At 37.7% G+C, this 20372-nt stretch overlaps 1 protein-coding gene across 1 annotated transcript in view; it reads left to right on the forward strand.

The window, feature by feature from the left end:
• The window catches only part of ABI3BP (ABI family member 3 binding protein), a 263443-nt gene that overhangs the window by 223599 nt on the left and 19472 nt on the right, over window positions 1–20372 (forward strand). Inside the window, exons 58-61 of the mRNA XM_060150668.1 lie at window positions 1613–1741; window positions 2257–2325; window positions 8510–8719; window positions 13293–13401. Of these exons, the coding sequence (XP_060006651.1) occupies window positions 1613–1741; window positions 2257–2325; window positions 8510–8719; window positions 13293–13401 (517 nt within the window). The remainder of the gene's footprint in view (window positions 1–1612; window positions 1742–2256; window positions 2326–8509; window positions 8720–13292; window positions 13402–20372) is intronic.

Below are 20372 nucleotides of genomic sequence, written 5' to 3' on the forward strand. Positions count from 1 at the left end.
CACCTCCACGGCCTTGGTTCCTGCCATATGAAACCTTGCTCACTGCCATCAAGAAGTGTAGCTTTGGTATAACTCACCCAGCCTGTGGGATGGTATAAACACATCCCACTTCTGAGATTCACTCTGGTGCCCTCCCTGCCCCATGCTTTCCACCTCTAACTCAAAAGAAATGACTACACTGAAGAGCCAAACACAAATGAGGTCAGTTATACAGACTTGGCCTGATGACCATCACAGAAAGTGCGTACGGAATTCAGGAAATCAACTCAATGTTCTGGGAGTCCTCTGAACACAAGCCTTCTTGCACATGTGCCTCTGAGAACAGTCTTAGGCTACTACGAGGCATCTCCACCTGTCCCCTATCTCCAGATCTACCGAGGCCTCTCAGTCCCGCTCTCCTTGCCAGGACGAGTGCTGCTCTGCACCCTCTAAAAAGCTCCTTCAGGCTGCAGTGCAGTGTCTCATGGTTTTCACTCACCCTCTCATTGGGGCCTACTCCCACCAGGACCAGGAGCTTAAGTCTGCAGGGGCTGGACCAGCAGCCCATCTGAATGGCTCATCCGTGATTCTGTGCTGGGCCACAGTCCTTGGGTCAGTCTTGTACCCCTTGACTCCCTATTGTCTGAGAATGATTCCTTTTCCCAGGAGGACTATAAAACCTAATCTAGCCTCCACTCTATTCTACCCAAACTTGCCTAGACCTTGGGATGCATCCCGTTTGGGAGACCTATAGGTGTTTTTAGAGTGGAGGAGACATTGTTGAATATAGCATCTCAGGGTGACACTGTTCTAGCTACAGGCCAGAATCACAGACATTACCTTAGAAACTTCTTCTTCTTCCCCCCCAGCCATCTCCCATGCCTGCCAGTTAATCTGCAGTGAGGCCACTCCATCCCCTTGACATTTCTCATGTAAAACCCCTTCCATCCAGTCTCACTGCTTCTTACATTGTTCACCTCCTCTGCCCTTGCCTACGCAACTGCTTTAATCTCTTGATTTCTCTCTCTGCCACCAGCCTTGCAACTTAACTGTTCACCCTCTCCTCATCTGATCATGTTACTTCCCTAGTGAAAATCTTTTAATGGGTCCTTATCACCTAAAAATAATATCTAAATCCATGGTATGCAAGGCCCTTCATGAACTGCCCTTCCCGGCCCCTCCGTACTCTGCTCTCACTGCTCCTGGCACTCTTGGCTCTCGCCCCTTCAAATTCAACACGCCATGTGATTTCATGCTTCCCTGACCTGGTTCTTCCTGCAACCTCTGACTAGAATACAGCTCTCAGGCCTACCTACTGATCACTTCTCCTCTTTATTGGTACATCCTCTGGGAAGGCATTCCTGCCCTCCTCCCACCCAACACTCATCATCTTTCCCTGTAGACTTGTCCTCTCTGAGACCTTGTCCCATGCTTTCACAATATCTATAATGCTTCAGTATAATTTGGCTCACACATCTCTCCCGATCAAGGACACCAGGTCTTATTTTCTCTCTAATCCTGGCATATAGTGCCAAGCCACATGGTAAGCTCTAATAAATATTTATTGAGTAAGTAAATGGGGAACTCAACAGGGCTCCCTATAAAGCCTGAATCCTTTGGCTCTACATTACAGGAATCATTTCATCAGACCGAGTAACTTCCCCACCCTTGAGGGCAACACTCAGACCTACTGAAGCCCCCTTGGAGAGAACAGAGACAGATAAAAAGCAACCAACAGCTCCTGCCTCAGGAGAAGATCTTGGTTAGTATATCAGTCACTTCCCACTGGATGCTTAGCTACGAAGTACTAAAGGATTTCAAACTAGGGAGAAAAGAGTCCCAGTTCTGGATCATCTATTTTACTCAATTTTATGATTGCTATGAATTTTTTAATTTAAAAATTATACTTATTTCTAATGTTTTATTATAGAATGTGCTCCTTCCCTTTGCAGACATAGAATGAAGTTCCCAAGATCTTTAGGAAAGTCTTCCTAAAAAGATCTAGATTACCCAGTGCTTCTTACTAAATCGCATGCCATTACTAATTACGCATACCTTAATTTATTAATGAGTATTAGCTACTTGGTTGTAATCTTTGAATCATTATTTATTACACTGAAGGGCACCAGTAGGACACAATTAAAGGCCTTTTAGTGTGGATAATATGTATAGTAATACTAATAATAATTGAAATCAAATTGCAAGGAATTGACTAGGAGGCATATGTATTAGATATTTATAGTTTTACTACTTTTTCATTGTATCTTCCATTCTCAGGTAATATGACTGACTTTAGCTCAAGTCCAACAAGAGAAACTGATCCTCTTGGGAAGCCCAGATTCAAAGGTATGTATGACTGGCTCCAAATCTCCATTTTAACAAAGCTATCTTTGGTGGGTGTATCAGTCAGCTGTTGCTGTGTAATAAACAACCACAAAATCTTAGTAGCATACTCTAAAAAGGATTTATTTCTCATGTGTCTACAAACTGCCTGGAGGTCAGCTGATCTACCATGTGTTTGGCTGGGTGGTTCTACTTCTAGCAACAGGTACAGCTGGGCCTCTTATAGGTTGGGCTCAGGTCTGCTCCACATCTGTTTATTTTGGTGCCCAGGATGAAGGACTAACAGTGACCCAAGAGAAGCTATTCTCATGACAGTACAAAGTGAAGAGAGGGGGAGTCCAAAAACGTGACCACATTTCAAGCTCCTTCTTGTGTTATACCTGCCAATATTCAATGGCTAAAGAAAGTCACATAGCCAAGCTCATAACAAAGATTGGGGAAGTATACTCCTTCCATGGATATAGAGAATGTTTTTGAAATATTTATTTATTTGTTTGGCTGCGCCGCGTCTTAGTTGCAGCACATTGAATCTTTGTTGCCGCTTGCGGGATCTTCATTGTGGCATGCAGGATCTTTTTAGTTGCAGCATGTAATCTCTTAGTTGCAGCATGTGGGATCTAGTTCCCTGACCAAGGATCAAACCCAGGCCCCCTGCATTGGGAGTGCGGAGTTTGTTAGAGAATGTTAGAGAATGTTTTTGAACAGTAATCTAATCTACCACAGTAAAAGAGAGATTATATGATATAGAACCCAGTATTTCCTTTTGTGATATGTTTTTCTGAAGTATAAAATTTGATAAATTTCAACATGTGTATATACCCATGAAATATCATCACAATCAAGATAATGAATACATGCACCACCTCCAAAAGTTTCATCATGTACCTTTATAATCCCTCCTCCTCACTCCTCCCACCCAACCTCTAGTCCCTAGGTCACTATGTTATAGATTAGTATGCATTTTTGGAAATTTTACATAAATGAAAAAAATACAGTATGAACTTTTTGTGTGTGATTTCTCTCACTCAACATAATTATTTGGAGATTCATCCATGTTGCTAAATGTATCAGTAGTTTATTCCTTTTTATTACTGACTAGTATTCTATTATATGGATATATACTAATTTATTAAAACTGTTCACGACATTTAGGTTGTTCTAATAAAGCTGCTGTGACCATTCATGTACAAGTCTTTGTGTAGACATATGCTTTCATTCCTTTTGGACAAATTCCAACAAGGAGAATGGCTAGATTGTATATAAATGGACATTTAACATTTTAAGGAACTGCCAAACTGTTTTCCACGGCAGTTGTACTGTTTTACCTTTGTGCCAACAGTATATGAGAGTTCCAGTTCCTCCACATCTTTGCCAACACTTGCTATGGTCAGTCTTTTTAATTTCAGCCATTTTAGTAAAGGTGTAGTAGTATCTGATTGTGATTTTATTTTGCATATCCCTAATGACTGAGGATGCTGAACATCCTTTCATGTCCTTATTTGCCATCTGTATATCTTTTTTGATGTGTCTGTTCAATTTTTTTTGTCTATTTTTTATGGAGTTGCTTATTTTTTTATTATTGAGTTTTAAGAGTGTTCGTATTTTCTGGATTGAAGACCTTTTTCAGATACACACTTTGCAGTGTGTATTTTCTCCCAGTGTTTGGCTTCTCTTTTTTAATTTTAATGAAGCTCAGTTTATCAATTTGGTTTTTTATATATAGATTGTATCTTTTATGTTACATTTAAGAAGTCCTTGACTAATCAAAGGTCACAAAGACCTCCTCTGTTTCCTTCTAGAAGTCTTCTACTTTTACATTTAGGTCTATGATCTGTATTGAGTCAAATTTTCTATATGACCCAAAGTATGAATGCATTTATTTTCTCACTTATGGATAACCAAATCGTTCCAGCATCATTTTTTGAAAAAACCGTTGTTTCTCCACTGAATTTAATTTGTACCCTTGTCAAAAATCAATTGTCCATATATATGTGGAACTATTTGGGGGTTTTCTAGTCTGTTCCAGTGATCTATTTATCTACCTTTCCATCAGTACCACAGTGTCTTGATCACTGGTTTTATAATAAGCACTGTGATCAGGTTATGTTAGTCTTCCAATATTGTTCTTATTTTTTAAAAGTTGTTTTGGTGACTCTAGGTCCTTTTATATTTCAATCTGAATTTTAGAATGAGTTTCTCAATGTCTAAAAAAAATAGCCTGTTTATATTTTTATTAGAATTGCATTGAATCTGTAGGTCAACTGGGAAACATTGACAGCTGTACAGTATTAAGTCTTATTACCTATGAACATGGTATATCTCGCCATTTATTTAGGTGTTCTTCATTTCTCTCACCAATGTTTTGTAGTTTTCCATGTAAAGAAAACCATAAAAGTAGCATTTTTTATTTCAGTTTCTAATTGTTCATTGCTAGTATATAGGAAAACAATTGTTTTTCATTCAATGAGCTTGTATTCTGCAACCTTGCAAACCTCTGTAGTCTTTTTGTAGATACACTGGATTTTCTACCTACAGAATCATGTCATATGAGGGGAAAGTTTTATTTCCTCCTTTCCAACTTAAGTATCTTTTTTTCTTGCCTTTCTGTACTGGCTAGAACCTCTAGTGAAATATTGAATAGAAATAGTGAGGATAGGTATCTTTTTCTTGTTCCTTATATTATGGGAAAAGCATTCAGCCTTTCACCATTAAGTATGGTGCTTCCTGTAGGTTTTTCATAGATGCCCTTCACTGTGTTGAAAAAGTTTTCTTCTATTCCTGCTTTGGTGAGAGTCATTATCAGAAATGAATGCTAGATTATGTCTAATAATTTTTCTGACTTTATTGAGATGCTTATGTGGTTTTCCTTTTTTAGTGTGTTAATGTGATAAAGTAATTGTTCTTGAGTTGTAGGCTACCTTTGCATTCCAGTGACAAATTCCACTTGGTTATAGTGCAGTCTCATTTTAATATATTGTTGGATTTAATTTGCTAAAATTTTGTTTAGAATTATATTCAGTGAGGGACATTGGTCTGTAGTCTTCTTGTAATGTCTAAGTCAAGTTTTAGTATCAAAATGATGCTGAATTTTTCTTCAATTTTGTGAAAGAGTTTAGAACTGGTGTTGCTTCTTCCCTAAATATTTGTTAGTATTTACCAGTAAAGCCATCTGAGCCTGATATTCTCCTTGTGAGAAGGGTTTTACATGTAACTCACTTTCTTTAATAGGTACAGGACTATTGAGAATATTTTTTTCCATAGTGAACTTTGGTAATTTTTGTCTTTCAAGTTATTGGTCCATATCCTCTAAATTGTCAAGTTTATTAGCATAATGTTATTCATATTCTCTTCTTACTTTGATATCTGTATAATTTGTAGTGATGTCACCTCTCTCATTCCTTTTATTGACAATGTGTGTCTTTTTTTTCTCTTTTGCCTAAACAGTCAGGCTGTAGGTTTATCAATTCTTTTGATCTTCTGAAAAGATCGACTTTTTTTCCATTGATTTTGTCTGTTATTTTTCTGTTTTCTATTTCATTTATTTTTTACTCTGATCTTTATTGTTTCCTTTTTCTGCTTAATCTGAGTTTCATTTGCTCTTCTATTCTAATTTCTTAAGGTAGAAGATGAGCTCATTGATTTTGAGCCCTCTGTTCTTTTCAGATGTGGAATTTAGTGCTACAAATTTTCCCCTAGATATTATTTAAGCAGCAACCAAAAATTTTTGATATGTTGTGTTTCCATTTGTACTCTGTTCAAAATACTTTTTAATTTCCCTTTTGGTTTCTTCTTTGACTTATTAGAAGTATGTTATTTAATTTCCAAATATTTCAAGATTTTCTAGAAATCGTTTTGTTACTGATTTCTAATTTAACTCCATTGTTGTCAGATACTCTGTATTACTTGAACACTTTTACATTTATTGAGACATTTTTTAAGGCCCAGAATATAGTCTATCTTAGTATATGTTCTCTGTGTACTTGACAAGAATGTGTATTCTGCTTTTCTTAGTGGAATGTTGTATTGGTTTGCTAGGACGCCATAACAAAATACTACAGACTCGGTGGCTTAAACAACAGAAATTTATTTTCTCACAGTTCTGGAGACCAGAAGTCTGAGATCAGGGTATCTTTGGTTTCTCACATTGGAAATTAGGTCTTCACCATAGGAATTTTAGGGAAACACAATTCAGTCCATAACAAGGGTTCTATAAAAATGTCAATTAGGTCAGTTTGCTTGGTTGTATTGTGCAATTCTTTTATATCCCTAGGGATTTTCTGTCTACTGTTCTGTCAATTAATGAGAGAAGAGTACTGAAATCTCTAGCTCTAATTGTGAATTTATTTCTACTTAACAGTTCTATCAAGTTTTGCTACATGTATATTAAAGGTCTGTATTTAGATATAGACCTAAATTACTTAGGGTTGTAATAAACTCCTGAGGAATTGGTCCTTTATTTTTATGAAGTGACCTTTTTGTGTTTATGGTAATATTCTTTGCTCTAAAATCTAATTTGTTGATATTTATATATCCACTCAAGCTTTCTTTTGATAAGTGTTATCATGGTATCTCTTCTTTTCATCCTTTTACTCTTAACCTGTTAGTCTGTTTGTTTAAAATGTTGTCCCTATAGGTATCATATAGTTGGATCTTGCTTTTTCACCCAGTCTGACAATCTCTGCATTTTATTTTGGGTGTTTAGAACCTTACATTTAACATGACGAATGATATGGTTAGGTTTAAGTCTATCATCATATTGCTATTTGTGTTTTATTTGTCCCATCTATTCTTTGTTCCCTCTTTCCTTTTTCTTCAGCCTTCTTTTGGACTATTTTTATGATTCCATTTTATCTTTTTTGTTGTCCTACTCCTATAACTTTTTTGTTTTGTTATTTTAGTGATTGCTTTGGGGTTTATAGAATGTGTCTTTAACTTACCACAGTATCTTCCAGTGATATCCTACAACTTCACAAATAGTGTAAGAACTTTACATTAGTATAGCAGCTTTTCTCTCCTCCTGGCCTTTGGGCTATTGTCATTATAGTTTACTTTTACATGTTATATACATCACACTAAATTGTTAATATTTTTGTTTAAACAACAAATTGTCTTTCAGAGAGAATTTAATAAGAAAACTACTGTGTATATTTACCTATGTAGTTACTGTTTCAAGTGCTATATTTCCATCCAGCATCATTTTCCTTCCACCTGAAGAACTTTCTTGAATCCTTCTTGTAGAGTGGGTCTGCTGGTCATGAATTCTTTCAGATTTTGTATGTCTAAAAAGTATCTTGCTTTTTTTTTGTCCTTTTGCTTTTGTTTTTTTTAAAGATATTTTCACCAGTTATAGCATTCTAGATGATAAGGTTTTTTGTTTTGGTTTTTGTTTTTTAGTAGAGAAATACATTGCTCTACTGCCTTCTCACTTGCATTCTTTCCGATGAGAAATCTGCCATAATCCTTCTTTGTTGTTCTATGTATAGCATGTCTTTTCTTGTCTGCCTCCTTTAAAGATCTCTAGAAATTTAATTTGGGTCTTTTTTATAGCTTCCATTTCTTAACTCTCGACCATGTGGATTATAGTGATGATAACTGTTTTACTGTCCTTGTCTGATGATTGTTACAGCTATCCAAGTTTCAGGTTGGCTTCAAATGATTTATTTTTCTCCTCATTATGGGTAATATCTTCCTGTTTATTTTATCCAGTTGGGAATATTTTTATTCCTAAAATATTCTTGTATTTTATTCTGGGATGCAGTTTAAATAACTTGAAGCCACTTGATCCTTTTGAGTCAGGCTTTTAAGATTTATTAGGTGGGACCAGAACTGTGTTTAGTGTAAAGTTAATCATTCCCCAGTACTGAGACAAGACTCTTTTGAGCACTGTTTCCAATGCTCCATAAATTATGCAGTTTAAACCACGCTCAGGGAGACCAAATTACTTTTGGATATTAGCATAAACTAAACCTATTTAGAAAAGTAAATCAACAATAACATCCATATCATGTATCCCAAAGACAGGGTTCTGGATTTTCACAAATTCAAACCATCCACATCATTGCTTTCATCCATCTGCTTATAGTATTAGATCAAATGTCCTCAAACAGATAATTTTATTTATGAGTTCACCTCCACCTTTTTTCCAAGCTCAAAAAAAAAAAAATGCTCAATGTCCTCTCTGTCTTAGGTCCTCACGTGAGGTATATCCAAAAGCCTGACAACAGGCCCTGCTCCATCACTGACTCTGTCAAGCGATTCCCCAAAGAGGAGGCCACAGAAGGGAATGCCACCAGCCCACCGCAGAACCCACCTACCAACCTCACTGTTGTCACTGTGGAAGGGTGTCCCTCCTTTGTCATCTTGGACTGGGATAAGCCACTCAATGACACTGTCACTGGTAAGATCATGACACATGGACCGTCACTACGGTGGGAAGCATTGATAGTGCGATGCATTGGGAATGTGGTACCTTGATTCAAACTGTGGCCTGCGAGGCATATCTTAGGAACAGCAAGTCCCCGCAGAGTTCTGCTGTCCCTGTGGTACATGATTGTTAAAAGTATCATAAGATGCGAAAAGATCATCTTTGTCCTGGTTATGGTCTCCCTGTTAATTTAGCAGATCTCTTTAAGTTGCATACCTTCCTTCTCCTCTCAGAACTGTTTTTCACAATGTGAAGGTATATCTAGTCTTTTCATTACCTGAAAATCACAGATCACATATGGGAAGTTGCCACTGCTGGTAAGATTTAAACCTGTTTTCCTTTCACCATCCCAATTTCTAGATTGACCTAGAATTTTCAAGCAGGCTAAAAGTTATTTCAATCATTTTAGGAAAATTGTTTTATTTTCTGCTTATCTCAGGAAATTTTATTTTATTTTATTTTCTGCTTATCTCAGGAAATTTTGATTCTGCTGTCACTCATCCAATTTCTCTAAAAATGACTGTGAAAAATAAGAAACCCTGAGTCATTCTTTGAATTTGTTATATGGGATTTAAATTCTCTGTAGTGAACAGGATAGTCAAAGTAGAGGGGAGGGGTGGAAAGACTAACAACCCAAATCAGCTAGAGGATGTAGCAAACAGCGTGAGGACACAAGGTTCCTGCTGCTCATGTCCCCGCCACCGTGTGCCTGGGGTGGGTAGGCAGAATAGAGTTGCCCACTAAGAGGCTGTCAGGAAAAGTAGAGAGCGGGTACACAGGGCAAGGTGAGGAGTGGGGAGACTCAGGATCTGCCAAAAAGTTTTCTATGAATAAAGGAGAAAACAGTAGCTATTTCTCCTCAGACAACACCGTTTGGTCTGGGCAACTTCCAGTGTAAGCAGCTTATCTTTGCTTAGCTGGCTTTTTAAATTTTTAACCATACTTTGTGAATTTCCTTTCTTATGCAAAGCTTGCCTTTGTTTTGAGAAAGAACCAGCCACTGCCCATGGTTCCTGGGGATTTGACTAGTCTTGCTTCTTTACTTGGAACTACACCAGTAGGTATTATCATCCCAATATCTAAAAATCAATCTCTAAGTATTGATTATCTACATGTATTAAAAAGTTGAAAACTCTCAATCCATATGCAGTGCTAATAAAGAATTCCTGTGATAGTCTGAGGCTTCATTCTCACAAGACCAAATGAACTATAAAATTTCACTTGCCTTAAAAATATAGGACATCAAGTTGGAATTGGTTAATCTGTTTAATAATCTAATATATATTCACTTGGGTATGTCAATAGTATCTGATTTAGCTATTTAAAGTAGGATTTTCCTTTCATCATGTAACTTTTTTAAATTATATAAACCTGTAATTTCAAAGAATCATGAATAGGATATACTTTATCTAACCAACTAGTTTTATAACATTATTATTATTATTAAATGTTAACAGGCTGCTTGAGATCTTTCACTAGATACTGGACTTATGATAACCATTTTCATGGATAAGGACCACATCTATAACTATTATATTTTATAAATAGAAATAAGTCCATATTTAACCATTACTCACTTAGTCTACATTTCTATAGTCTAATGTTGGACCATATGCCCTAATGATCTGTTCTATTTTTTTCCATTTTTGTTTATTTTTAGTGTTCCATTAAATACCACTTGATTTCAAATGTAATCTTTTATAAACCAGCAACTCAGATAATACGGAGATTAATTCTCATGTCACTGGAAATGGTTTTTCAAGAAAGAATTAAGAAAGATAACAAAAAGAGAGTGAAACATATTCTTCATTCCCCAGGTTGACTTCTGTCAGTAATCTTTCTTTTAATTGATAGGCATGTATTCACCTCTAGTAAATGCATCCAAATTCAGATGCTTCTCCATATCCCTTCTACACTAAAGTAGAAATAGGTACACCATAGAGATTGGCCACAGCCTGGGTCCTTGGACAACTTAAATTACTTATAAGGTGTCATTTTCTGATACATCAAGAGCATGCTGACATAGATTTAAATCCCAGACCAACTGTGTTCTAGATAATGCAACTTGGATCTATAATTAGCCTCTTTGAACTTCAGGGTTTTTTAATTTATAATAATAATAATTCTTATTGCTATCAATTTATTGTGAGTATAAGACTTAACAGTAGTATCACCATTTGTTATTTTCATGCTGTATTGACCAGATAGTGATGTTCCCAATATTTATAATAATTATGTTCTAAGTGAATTATCTCATAATAGGGCAATAAAACCCTCTGAGGGGGAAAAAACAGACCAATTATTGTGTCAGTTCTTTGTAGATTTTCTTATATCTTTACTGTTAATGAAATTATTTTTTAAATCCCCTATTTAAAATAAGAAATTTGACACATACTTTTTTGTTGGTGGTGGTAGATTTTTATAATGTTCGTGGATTTATGAAAAGCTATTATCACTTTGAAGCATTAAAAAGGAAAGATATATACATTCTAAGACAAGAATTCTGAGAAAAATTCTAAATATCTTTTTAATCATGAAGGTAACTTCTAGATCCATTTTGAAAACTCCAGTCTTTCAGGACAAAAATAGTATTAAATTAACATTTAAAACTTGAGTCAAAAGAAAATTAGAAAAGATGTGCTATAAGTGTTGAAGTATACTAAAAGGCTAAGGTGATATTACAAAGAATATCACACAGTCGATGAGGAATGACCCAAACAAAGATGTTTTTTGAAGGTGATTGCTTTCATGGATAACCAGCTGGAGTGTCATATAAATTGCTCTTTTGGTGACTAAGCAGCACTTGAATCTTTCCAATTGGAATCTCTCAAATTTTTGTGATCCTAGTTTCAAAACACAACTCGGGGATAATAAGGAATGATAAAAGATATAATAATAATAGGTACCACCTGTTGAGCAAAATACATGCAAAATACTATTAAGCACTTTCCATATGTTCCTTCTTTAATCCCTACAAGCAACACTATGAAGAGACACTATGGACATTTTACAGATGGTAAAACTGAGACTGAGATCCAGGCAAGTGGCTTGGTCTGTCTCTTCCCATTAAGTCATGCAGTTTCCATTTTTTAAAAATCAATTTTACTTCCTTTCTAATTACTCTGATCTTTTTCTAGTAAATGTCCCTTCACAGCTGAGGAAAAGATATAAAACAAACATAACTGAATTTGGGATCCTACCTCTCCCTCTCTTTCCACACTCCTTTAGAATAGAAAGCCAGCTGAGACATAGGTTGGGAGCAGAGAGTCTGAGGAAGGAATCTTAAATATGGGCCATTAGTCCTTTAATAGCTGCACTAATGTGTCCTGATACAATGACCATTGCCTTCCAGTTTAATTTCAAGTTTTCAAAAGGATGGTCATAGGAAATTACTCAGAAAAAGTGATCCTCCTTTTTGGCTTTTTAAAATTCACCAGTAAAGATCCTTCCCAAATTAAAATTGGTGATTATAAGTCTCCATGAGTTACTCTATAATTTCAGTTTTATTTCCGATATCCATCTCCTACCTTTGGTCTCAGTGCTAACAGCAGAAATCCCCAGTAACTTGCCAGCTCCTTTGCAACCTTCCCACTTTCCCTGATGCCCACCACTTGTGTATTTCTTCATACTGATGAAGCTGTGTTTGAGTAGGGTTTTGTTGGTTGGTTGGTTGTTGTTTTTTGTTCGATTTTTTTAACCCTCTGTGTGATCTTGTCACATGCATTAAACTGAACCCCAACTGAGAGCAGGGAAAGTAAATTAGTAAATTATATTCTCTTATTCTGAAAGTCTCTTTCTTTTGATTAGCCCTACAAGTTCATAGACACCTGCCCTTAAGTTAAATTTATGCAGATCTCCATGCAGACTTCAAGGGCATAATTTTTTTAATTCAAAGATAATTATCAAGGGGGTATATGTTAGCAGTATGTACAAAATTTATGTAACTTACATAAGCAGTAGGTATCAAAATCCCATCATTCTGTAGTTCAAAATAATGAACTATAGAAAAGTATAGTTCATTGTTCATTATTTGATTAACTGTTATTTGCTGCTGTGGTTTTCAACTCAGTTTTTTGCAGCAGTACCATGTAGTCAGTGACGTTTTTCCCAGCTATATTGTGAAGCCCCATGAACAGGAAATGTGCTTCTACTGAAACTCCGCTCCTCATACAATGTTTTTAACAAAGCCACACTGGGCTTTCCAGCAATGGCAGACGATCCGACTTACCTAACAAAATCATAGGTTATCCATAACCAACGCTACCATAGGAGCATCAACAGTCTTCACAGTTACCAGACCTTTGCTGCTCTGGTAAAGAGAAAACAGAAATGGTCAATGAGCAACTCCCCAAATGCTTTGGGACCTTCATCATCCTCTGACAGTCCCCAATTGGAAGTTGCTAATGTGTACGATCAATACGTCTCTAGACCTGCAATCTTGTTGCTCACTTTTGTGAGAGTTGACTCTGTTATGCGGTTAGCTTCGAGAACATTCAGTCCACCAGAGCATAAAGACAAGTATCTGTTGGCTTTTTTTGCTTTTCAGAATATGAAGTTATATCCAGAGAAAATGGGTCATTCGGTGGGAAGAACAAGTCCATTCAAACTACAAATCAAACCTTCTCCACAGTAGAAAATCTAAAACCAGACACAAGGTGAGCCACCAGTGCTATTACAGGTGAATTCTGAGAGTGCAAAAATCATAACAAAGGAGTAAAATGACATCACCCTTCTCTATCTTAAGGGAGGGTCTAGTTTGCATTTCATTCTTTGGCTTTCCATACACAGCACTAGATACCCCTAGAGTCATGGTTTACAAATATGCAAGTTATTGGTGGGGATACAAGAGCTGACAAGATGGTCTTGTAAGTTAACAGTACAGCTGGGAACATTGAAAGATAGAAGGCCATTAATATCAAACATTGATATTAAATACCAAAATTTAGAGGAGGAAAAGTCTATAGACCAGAGACAACTGGAGTGTGGATGGTGTAAACTAGATTTGAAAGCACAGAAGAAGTTGCCTGGCATGCTGGAAGGGAGGGGGCAAGGAAACAAAAGCCATGGGACAAATGTAGGTGAAAGTTTGTAATAGTTAATGCTTAGTATAGCTACAGACTAGTCCCAGACACAGTAACCCTTTGCTTTTGGGTCTTTTTAATATAGACCAATGAGAATAGATTTTTGAAAATGGACATATATAATATTAACAATTGTTCAATAATAAACAACTTTTCTTGGCATTCCTTACTACACATTGATACCAGGTTGTTTATCTTGCTGTATAGTTTTGTGATTCCTTTTTAAATCTAAAATACCTAATATTTTATCAGTTCATTTTATTATTTCAAGAAAAATAAGGGCCTTAGGCATTTCTAGAAATGTAGTAGGGAAGGGGTTTTTTGTTGTTGTTTTGTTTTACGTGGCTAAATTATCAAATGTATTGCTCAAGGAGAATCTCAAATGGATACAGCCAAGCATTTCCATGATAAAGCCAATGTGCTAAATTCATTTCTGGACTAAATTTCACTCTCTGTGAAAAATCGATTTCTTCCTTCAAGCTCCAAAACATTGTCTGATAAACTGTCTATACTTTCAGTATAAAACAAAACAAAAACACCCCTGACATCTTAAGTTATAGTATCCCAAGCAACATAGATCAATTTTCACACAATCAGGAGTTTTTCCAGATTGAGTATTTCATAACTTGATAAAGTTCCTCAGTGTTGAAAAGGATCAGTGGAGGTGAAGACTGGAACTTCAGCATCAGAGATTTTTTTTTTCATGTTTTATTTCTTGTATCTTTCATTGTCATGTGACTGAATTGAATTGGGTATTGATTGTGACACCCAGAAGAGCCTCTTTGGGCTCTGACAGCAGGGAGACTTTTCTAATCTTTTCAGGAGAAAAGGAAGTATCTAATTCATTATAGATGGTTTGCTGTATATAAACCGTAGTCCTATACAGCAAAAACGACACTTTTCCAGCAGTGTATGTTTTCTTCTTTTAAGTTCTCTGAGTTGTAATATGGAGAATTTTGCAACTGCTAATTTTCTTGAAGGTATTAAGTTAGCCAAAATAAGCATATATTTCAGTAAAAGCCCATTTGATGATCTTGGTTCTGTTTCCTTAGCAAGATTAACAGGGAGAGAGCCTATAATTTATTTTAAGGAAAGAGTAAAAGAGAAAAGGTCATTTAATTTGGACTTTTTAATAGGTGGATTTGGGCTTACAAAACTTGGCTTTTCTCTGCAGTTTCTTGCTTTTTATTCCACTTAAGAAAAAGTGAGCTGTGTAGTACACAGAAAATACATTGAAGGGCATCCAATTTCTAAATGTTCAGTGTATTCCTTTTCTGAATCAGGCTGTTCTCGGATTTCACAGTGCACCTATTAGCTCATAATCAGAGGTAGAATAATGCCAGTGACATTTTAAACCTGATTTGTTGGTAAAAGGTTGGGGTCTGCATTCAGCTAACATTTACTGAGTGCCAACAATGTGCTCAGCCCTGTGCTTGGTGTTGTGCCTACAAACAGGAGTAAGCACGGTACCTGCCCTTGAGGAGCTCGAGGCTAGTGGAGTAGGTCGCTAATGACCGATTATTCTACACAAAGTGGTGAGAGTTCTGGTAGAAGTCTGCACCAGGGGCGACAGAAGCCCAGAGTGGGCGGCACGTCGCAAAGTGTGGGGAAATTAGGAAAAACTTCCTGGGGGAGGTGACCCCTAGGCTGAGGCTTGAAGGAGGAGTAGACTGGAGCCAGCTAAGTGACTGTTAAGAGAAAGGAATGTCAGGGAGGATAGCACATGTCAGAGCAGTGGCCCGAAATGGCACGGTTGTGTGTGGTGAATAACGGGCTGTTTTCACCAGTGTGAGGGGTGAAAAGTGATAACCATTTTGAATGATAATAATGGGCTGCTTTAACATTATTATTTTATACTACTATAAAATATTATTATATTTTATACTATACTATTAGTATTCGCTATACTAATAGCGAAAAGCCCTCACCAGTGTGAGGGGCGAAAAGTGGCCAGAAGCCGTAGAAGCCAAGAGAAGCAGAAGCCAAGTTAGGGAGGGCCTTCTGCGCCAGATCAAGAAACATGGTCAAGTGATGGGGAGATCCTAAAGGATGGCAACTGGGGAGTGCCTTGCTCTGACTTTCATTTTCATTCTGACTTTCATTTAGTTGGAATAATCACTTTTGATACTAGAGCTACTTATAATGAATAGCAGCTGGTAGAACAAATCTAACTAAAAGAACTTTTTGTTAATTTCTTTCATGAGTACCATTCTGGCATCTGACCTAGTTGGTCAAATAGGTACATAAGAGAAACGTGCCTTTGGGCTGAGCTGGATTTCATTCTGGAATCACAGGACCGATCAGGTCATGGGGTTCACATCTAGCTTCTGGTTGTAATTGTTTCAGACTCAGCTACAGCCTTGTCCTCTTTATCCCACCCTCCTCCTATGTGTCTTGCTTGTCTCTGCTGTCTGTCATCAGTGTACCTTCTAAGGAGGACCCCTGCAACCTATCCTTATCCCAAGACAAGCAAAACCCAAAGGAAGCCCTTTCTGGATTTGTCTTTGGAAAAAGCAGTATTAAACTAAGATTAGGAATCCCTGTAATCAGAATTCCATGCCAAGTTTTACAACTTGGCATAAAGTTGGGGCCACTATGCATGTCTGTATGTGGCTTATTTAATGTTATTTTTAGTTCGGTACAATTAAATGAAATCCATTCAGATATAAAGACTGTTAATGTTCATAAATGTGATTTGACCAGGATTTTATATTGATAGTCCCTAATGGGTCATGATTTAAAAGTTGTATATCAGTAGTTTGAAGTAAAGAACATTCTCACACTGGGGACAAATGTAACACACATGGATGTAAATTTTCTAATGAAAATTATTTAGTCTATGCCATGGGAAACTTCGTGGTGGTCTAGTAGTTCAGTAGATCCCAGCCCCCACTGAGCTTGTAAATATATTCTGCACTCTCAGAGGTATGATGGAGATTAATCTGTCTAATGGGCAGAAATGTTTTGAGCTGAAATATTAAAATTATGTGTTGAAACCCCTATTAGTCAAATAACCAAGGAAGAATAAAGTGAAGTCAAATCATTTCATTTACTTTGAGATTTCTGAGCCTAAAGTTACCTGAGGAAACAAAACTAACACCCATGAAACATCATAACACAGAATAAAAGAACATGCTGATGTAGGACTTACACCCAGGTTCTGCAATTTAGAAGAGGAGAGAAAGCCTCGTGGAATACTTGAGACAAGAACTTGACAGTAAGGGATAGGATGGCATGAAGCAAGCCGGCAAGAAAAGAAAGAACAGTAGTATTCCACGTGAAATCCACGTGCACAACTTAGGTGAAATATAAGTAGTCTTCAAAGTTACTACTGACAGCAAGGCTACAGCAAGTATAATAAAACTACGAGTTCCCCAATGTAGGTTTGTTGGCTCTCTTGATGCAAGCTTTTTTCATACTGTCTTACGTTGTTAAGGCAACGTTCCTTTCTATTGTATCTTCTCTACCCCAACGATGATCCAAGATTAATGTTAATAAAAGACTCCCTGTAAAATAAAGAGGAAGTATGTACAGGATGCAGTTAGCAGGTGGTTTTTATTAGCTATAAAGAATGACTTCAGTCACATTTCATTACTTGAGGAAAATTTTGAGTCCAAATACATAGTAAACTCCCTAAATAAGCAAACTTTGAATTATAGCTGTTAAAATTCCCCCATGAGGTTCTGGAATTCCCTGTTTGAAAAGGTGGAAGATAATAACTTCTGAAAGAATATCTAGCTTTTTTCTAATTCTAGGAGACACATATAAAGAATTTATTTTAGTAGCATTTTCCATCATTTGTCCTGACTAAAAAACAGGAGCTCTAAAAACAGGTGATAATTACTGGCTAATTGTTACACAGTGACATAGGTAGAGTAGAGCTTGGTGTTAGAACATCCAGGAGAATCAAGGCAGAGAAAATAGATCTACAGGGCTTTTGGGAATAAAAATTCTAAGTGTTCACACACTATTCTAGAATCAAAAAGACAGTCAATGATGCTACCGTCTCCCTGCCCATTTTTAATGACGTAGCCAAGTTTTATTTACTCTGCAGAAGCTCAAAAAATAACCCACAGTATGGGACCATCCAGCAGGTGTCTTGCTGCTGGGAGAGTTCAGCTGCACACCTGGCGTGAGATGCTTCTGTCTCTAGAAAACAGAGCCGCTTGGCTGCCCTGAGGAACCTGGGTGCAGCTCCCAGGGCGGCACAGCAGGGACAGGCCCGGTCTTGCTGATGGCTTCTTGCAGCTGGGGTGACAGATGTACGCAGTGAAGAGGGGCTGTTTGGGCAGCCAGAGCTGTTTTAGTCAGGTGAAGCAGGAGATCTGTTAACAGAGGCAAGAGGCTGTGGCACAACTCTATCACATTCTTTGGAGGATCCCTCTCTCACCCCCGCCCCTAAAATACAAAGAAAATGTAGAGATGTTAGTGTCCACTGAATCAGTACCCATCTAGGCCACTCTCCAATATTTATTTTCCACTTATTTTTTTTCCCCATGAAACCTCATTGTGTGGCTCTTGTTGAACTAAAAGAAAAATATTAAGAAGAGCCTCTCCTGTCCGGAGCCAACTACTTTGTTTGCAAAGACCACTATGATTATATTTAGTTCCGTGAATGGAAGAAATGATAAAGTATATGGCTTAAAAAACTGTGTTGCACCACTGCTTAAAAGGACACAAAGTGTGGACTAATTGATCTTGAAATCTCTCCCAGCTCTAAAATGATGTAATCTTATGCTATCTGAAGCCATGCACAGAATCAGTGGGAAAACTGGAACTGAAAATAAAACCAAAACCTAGGTCCATCTTACAGCAAGTAGAATTGTCCTGATAAACCATTTTTGCTTTGAATCGATGTCTGTGGTCTGTGATTTGTTGTCAGACAAATTATTTGAGACCATGTGTCTCCTTGCTTGGCTAAAAAACTGAAGAATCCACTTTGTGTGCTAGACATACATGTGGTCTAGCGATTTCCTATGGAAAAGGCACTCTGTCTGAGAATTAAGATAAATCAAGTTTACTTAACCTGCTCAAGTACTTCAACTGTCATCTGTGGTTTGGGAGGATTCTGGAGAACAGTTCTTCCTCTGAGACTAAAACCTACCAAAGTTTCCTGTAGCTGACAGCAAAGATAGTTTGGGACCGTTGGTTTATGTTGTTTGACTTAATAAAACCTTGGCACTAAAAATAAACTGGAATAGAGGCAGCAACTTCTTGTATACTGTAAATCTGATTGAACAAACCAGGTATGTGGAATGGCCATTATGCCCTTATTCATATGGTTTTTGTGAAATTCTGGTCTCTGCAGTCTGTATTAACTTACAATATCTCTTCTCCTCGGCTTTGTAGAAAGGAATAAAATAAGCTGCCAGAGCATTGGGCATTTTATTTGGTTTTACTGTAGGTCTGAGCAGCAGAAGAATAATTGCTTCCTCATTAAAGAAGGAAGAAATTGAGTTGATTGCTCAGGTTTGCAACTTTTCATCAGGCAGAAGAACAGCTAAGAGCACGGAACTCCACTAGTCTCTAAAAAGAGCAATTCTTCTTTTCATATTGCCATATTCTTTTTTTTTTAACATCTTTTTTTTTTTTTTTTTTTTTTTTGCGGTACGCGGGCCTCTCACTGTTGTGGCCTCTCCCGTTGCGGAGCACAGGCTCCGGACGCGCAGGCTCAGCGGCCATGGCTCACGGGCCCAGCCGCTCCGCGGCATGTGGGATCTTCCTGGACCGGGGCACGAACCCGTGTCCCCTGCATCGGCAGGCGGACTCTCAACCACTGCGCCACCAGGGAAGCCCCTTAACATCTTTATTGGAGTATAATTGCTTTACACTGTTGTGTTAGTTTCTGCTGTATAACAAAGTGAATCATCTCTATGTATACATATGTCCCCATAACCCCTCCCTCTTGCGTCTCCCTCCCACCCTCCGTATCCCACCCCTCTAGGTGGTCATAGCATCGAGCTGATCTCCCTGTGCTATGCGGCTGCTTTTTATTCCTTTTCACTTTGAGCTCCTCAGTATCTAGGGAGGGGGTGCGAGATACTCATAGCAACACTACAGAATTAGAGTGCAGCCCAGATCTGGGATTTGTGTGTCCCCCCACAGAAATGGGAGAGAAAAGAAATGTCCCTAAGGACCTACTGGGCAGCTAATTAATGATCCCTGATGCCTGCTGATGCCTGGCTCCTCTCCCTTCTGTCCGATTTAGGCTTATTTTGTCCTCGAAGTATCTCCGCAGCTCTGCCCTTTGCTTCTCATCTGTATTCCCAGGCCAGCACAATGCCTGCACATGGCAGGTATCCAGAAATGCTTTCCATAACCCTGCAGTGTCCTTGGAGAACTGACTGATTTGATTTCCCTATTCCACTGCTCCTTACTCTTTTTTTTTTTTTCTTTTTCCCCTCTTCCCTTTCTTTCCCTCTGACTGAAACCCAACCTGAATGGGGCCCAAATATTTCAAGATGACACTAGGGGCCAATCAGCTAACAAAACAATTCAAACCAACAAAGAGCTACGGGGCGGGCAGGGGGGCGGCACTTTCTATA

The sequence above is a fragment of the Lagenorhynchus albirostris genome, chromosome 5 (genome assembly GCF_949774975.1).
Source record: "Lagenorhynchus albirostris chromosome 5, mLagAlb1.1, whole genome shotgun sequence".
Lineage (NCBI taxonomy): Eukaryota > Metazoa > Chordata > Mammalia > Artiodactyla > Delphinidae > Lagenorhynchus > Lagenorhynchus albirostris.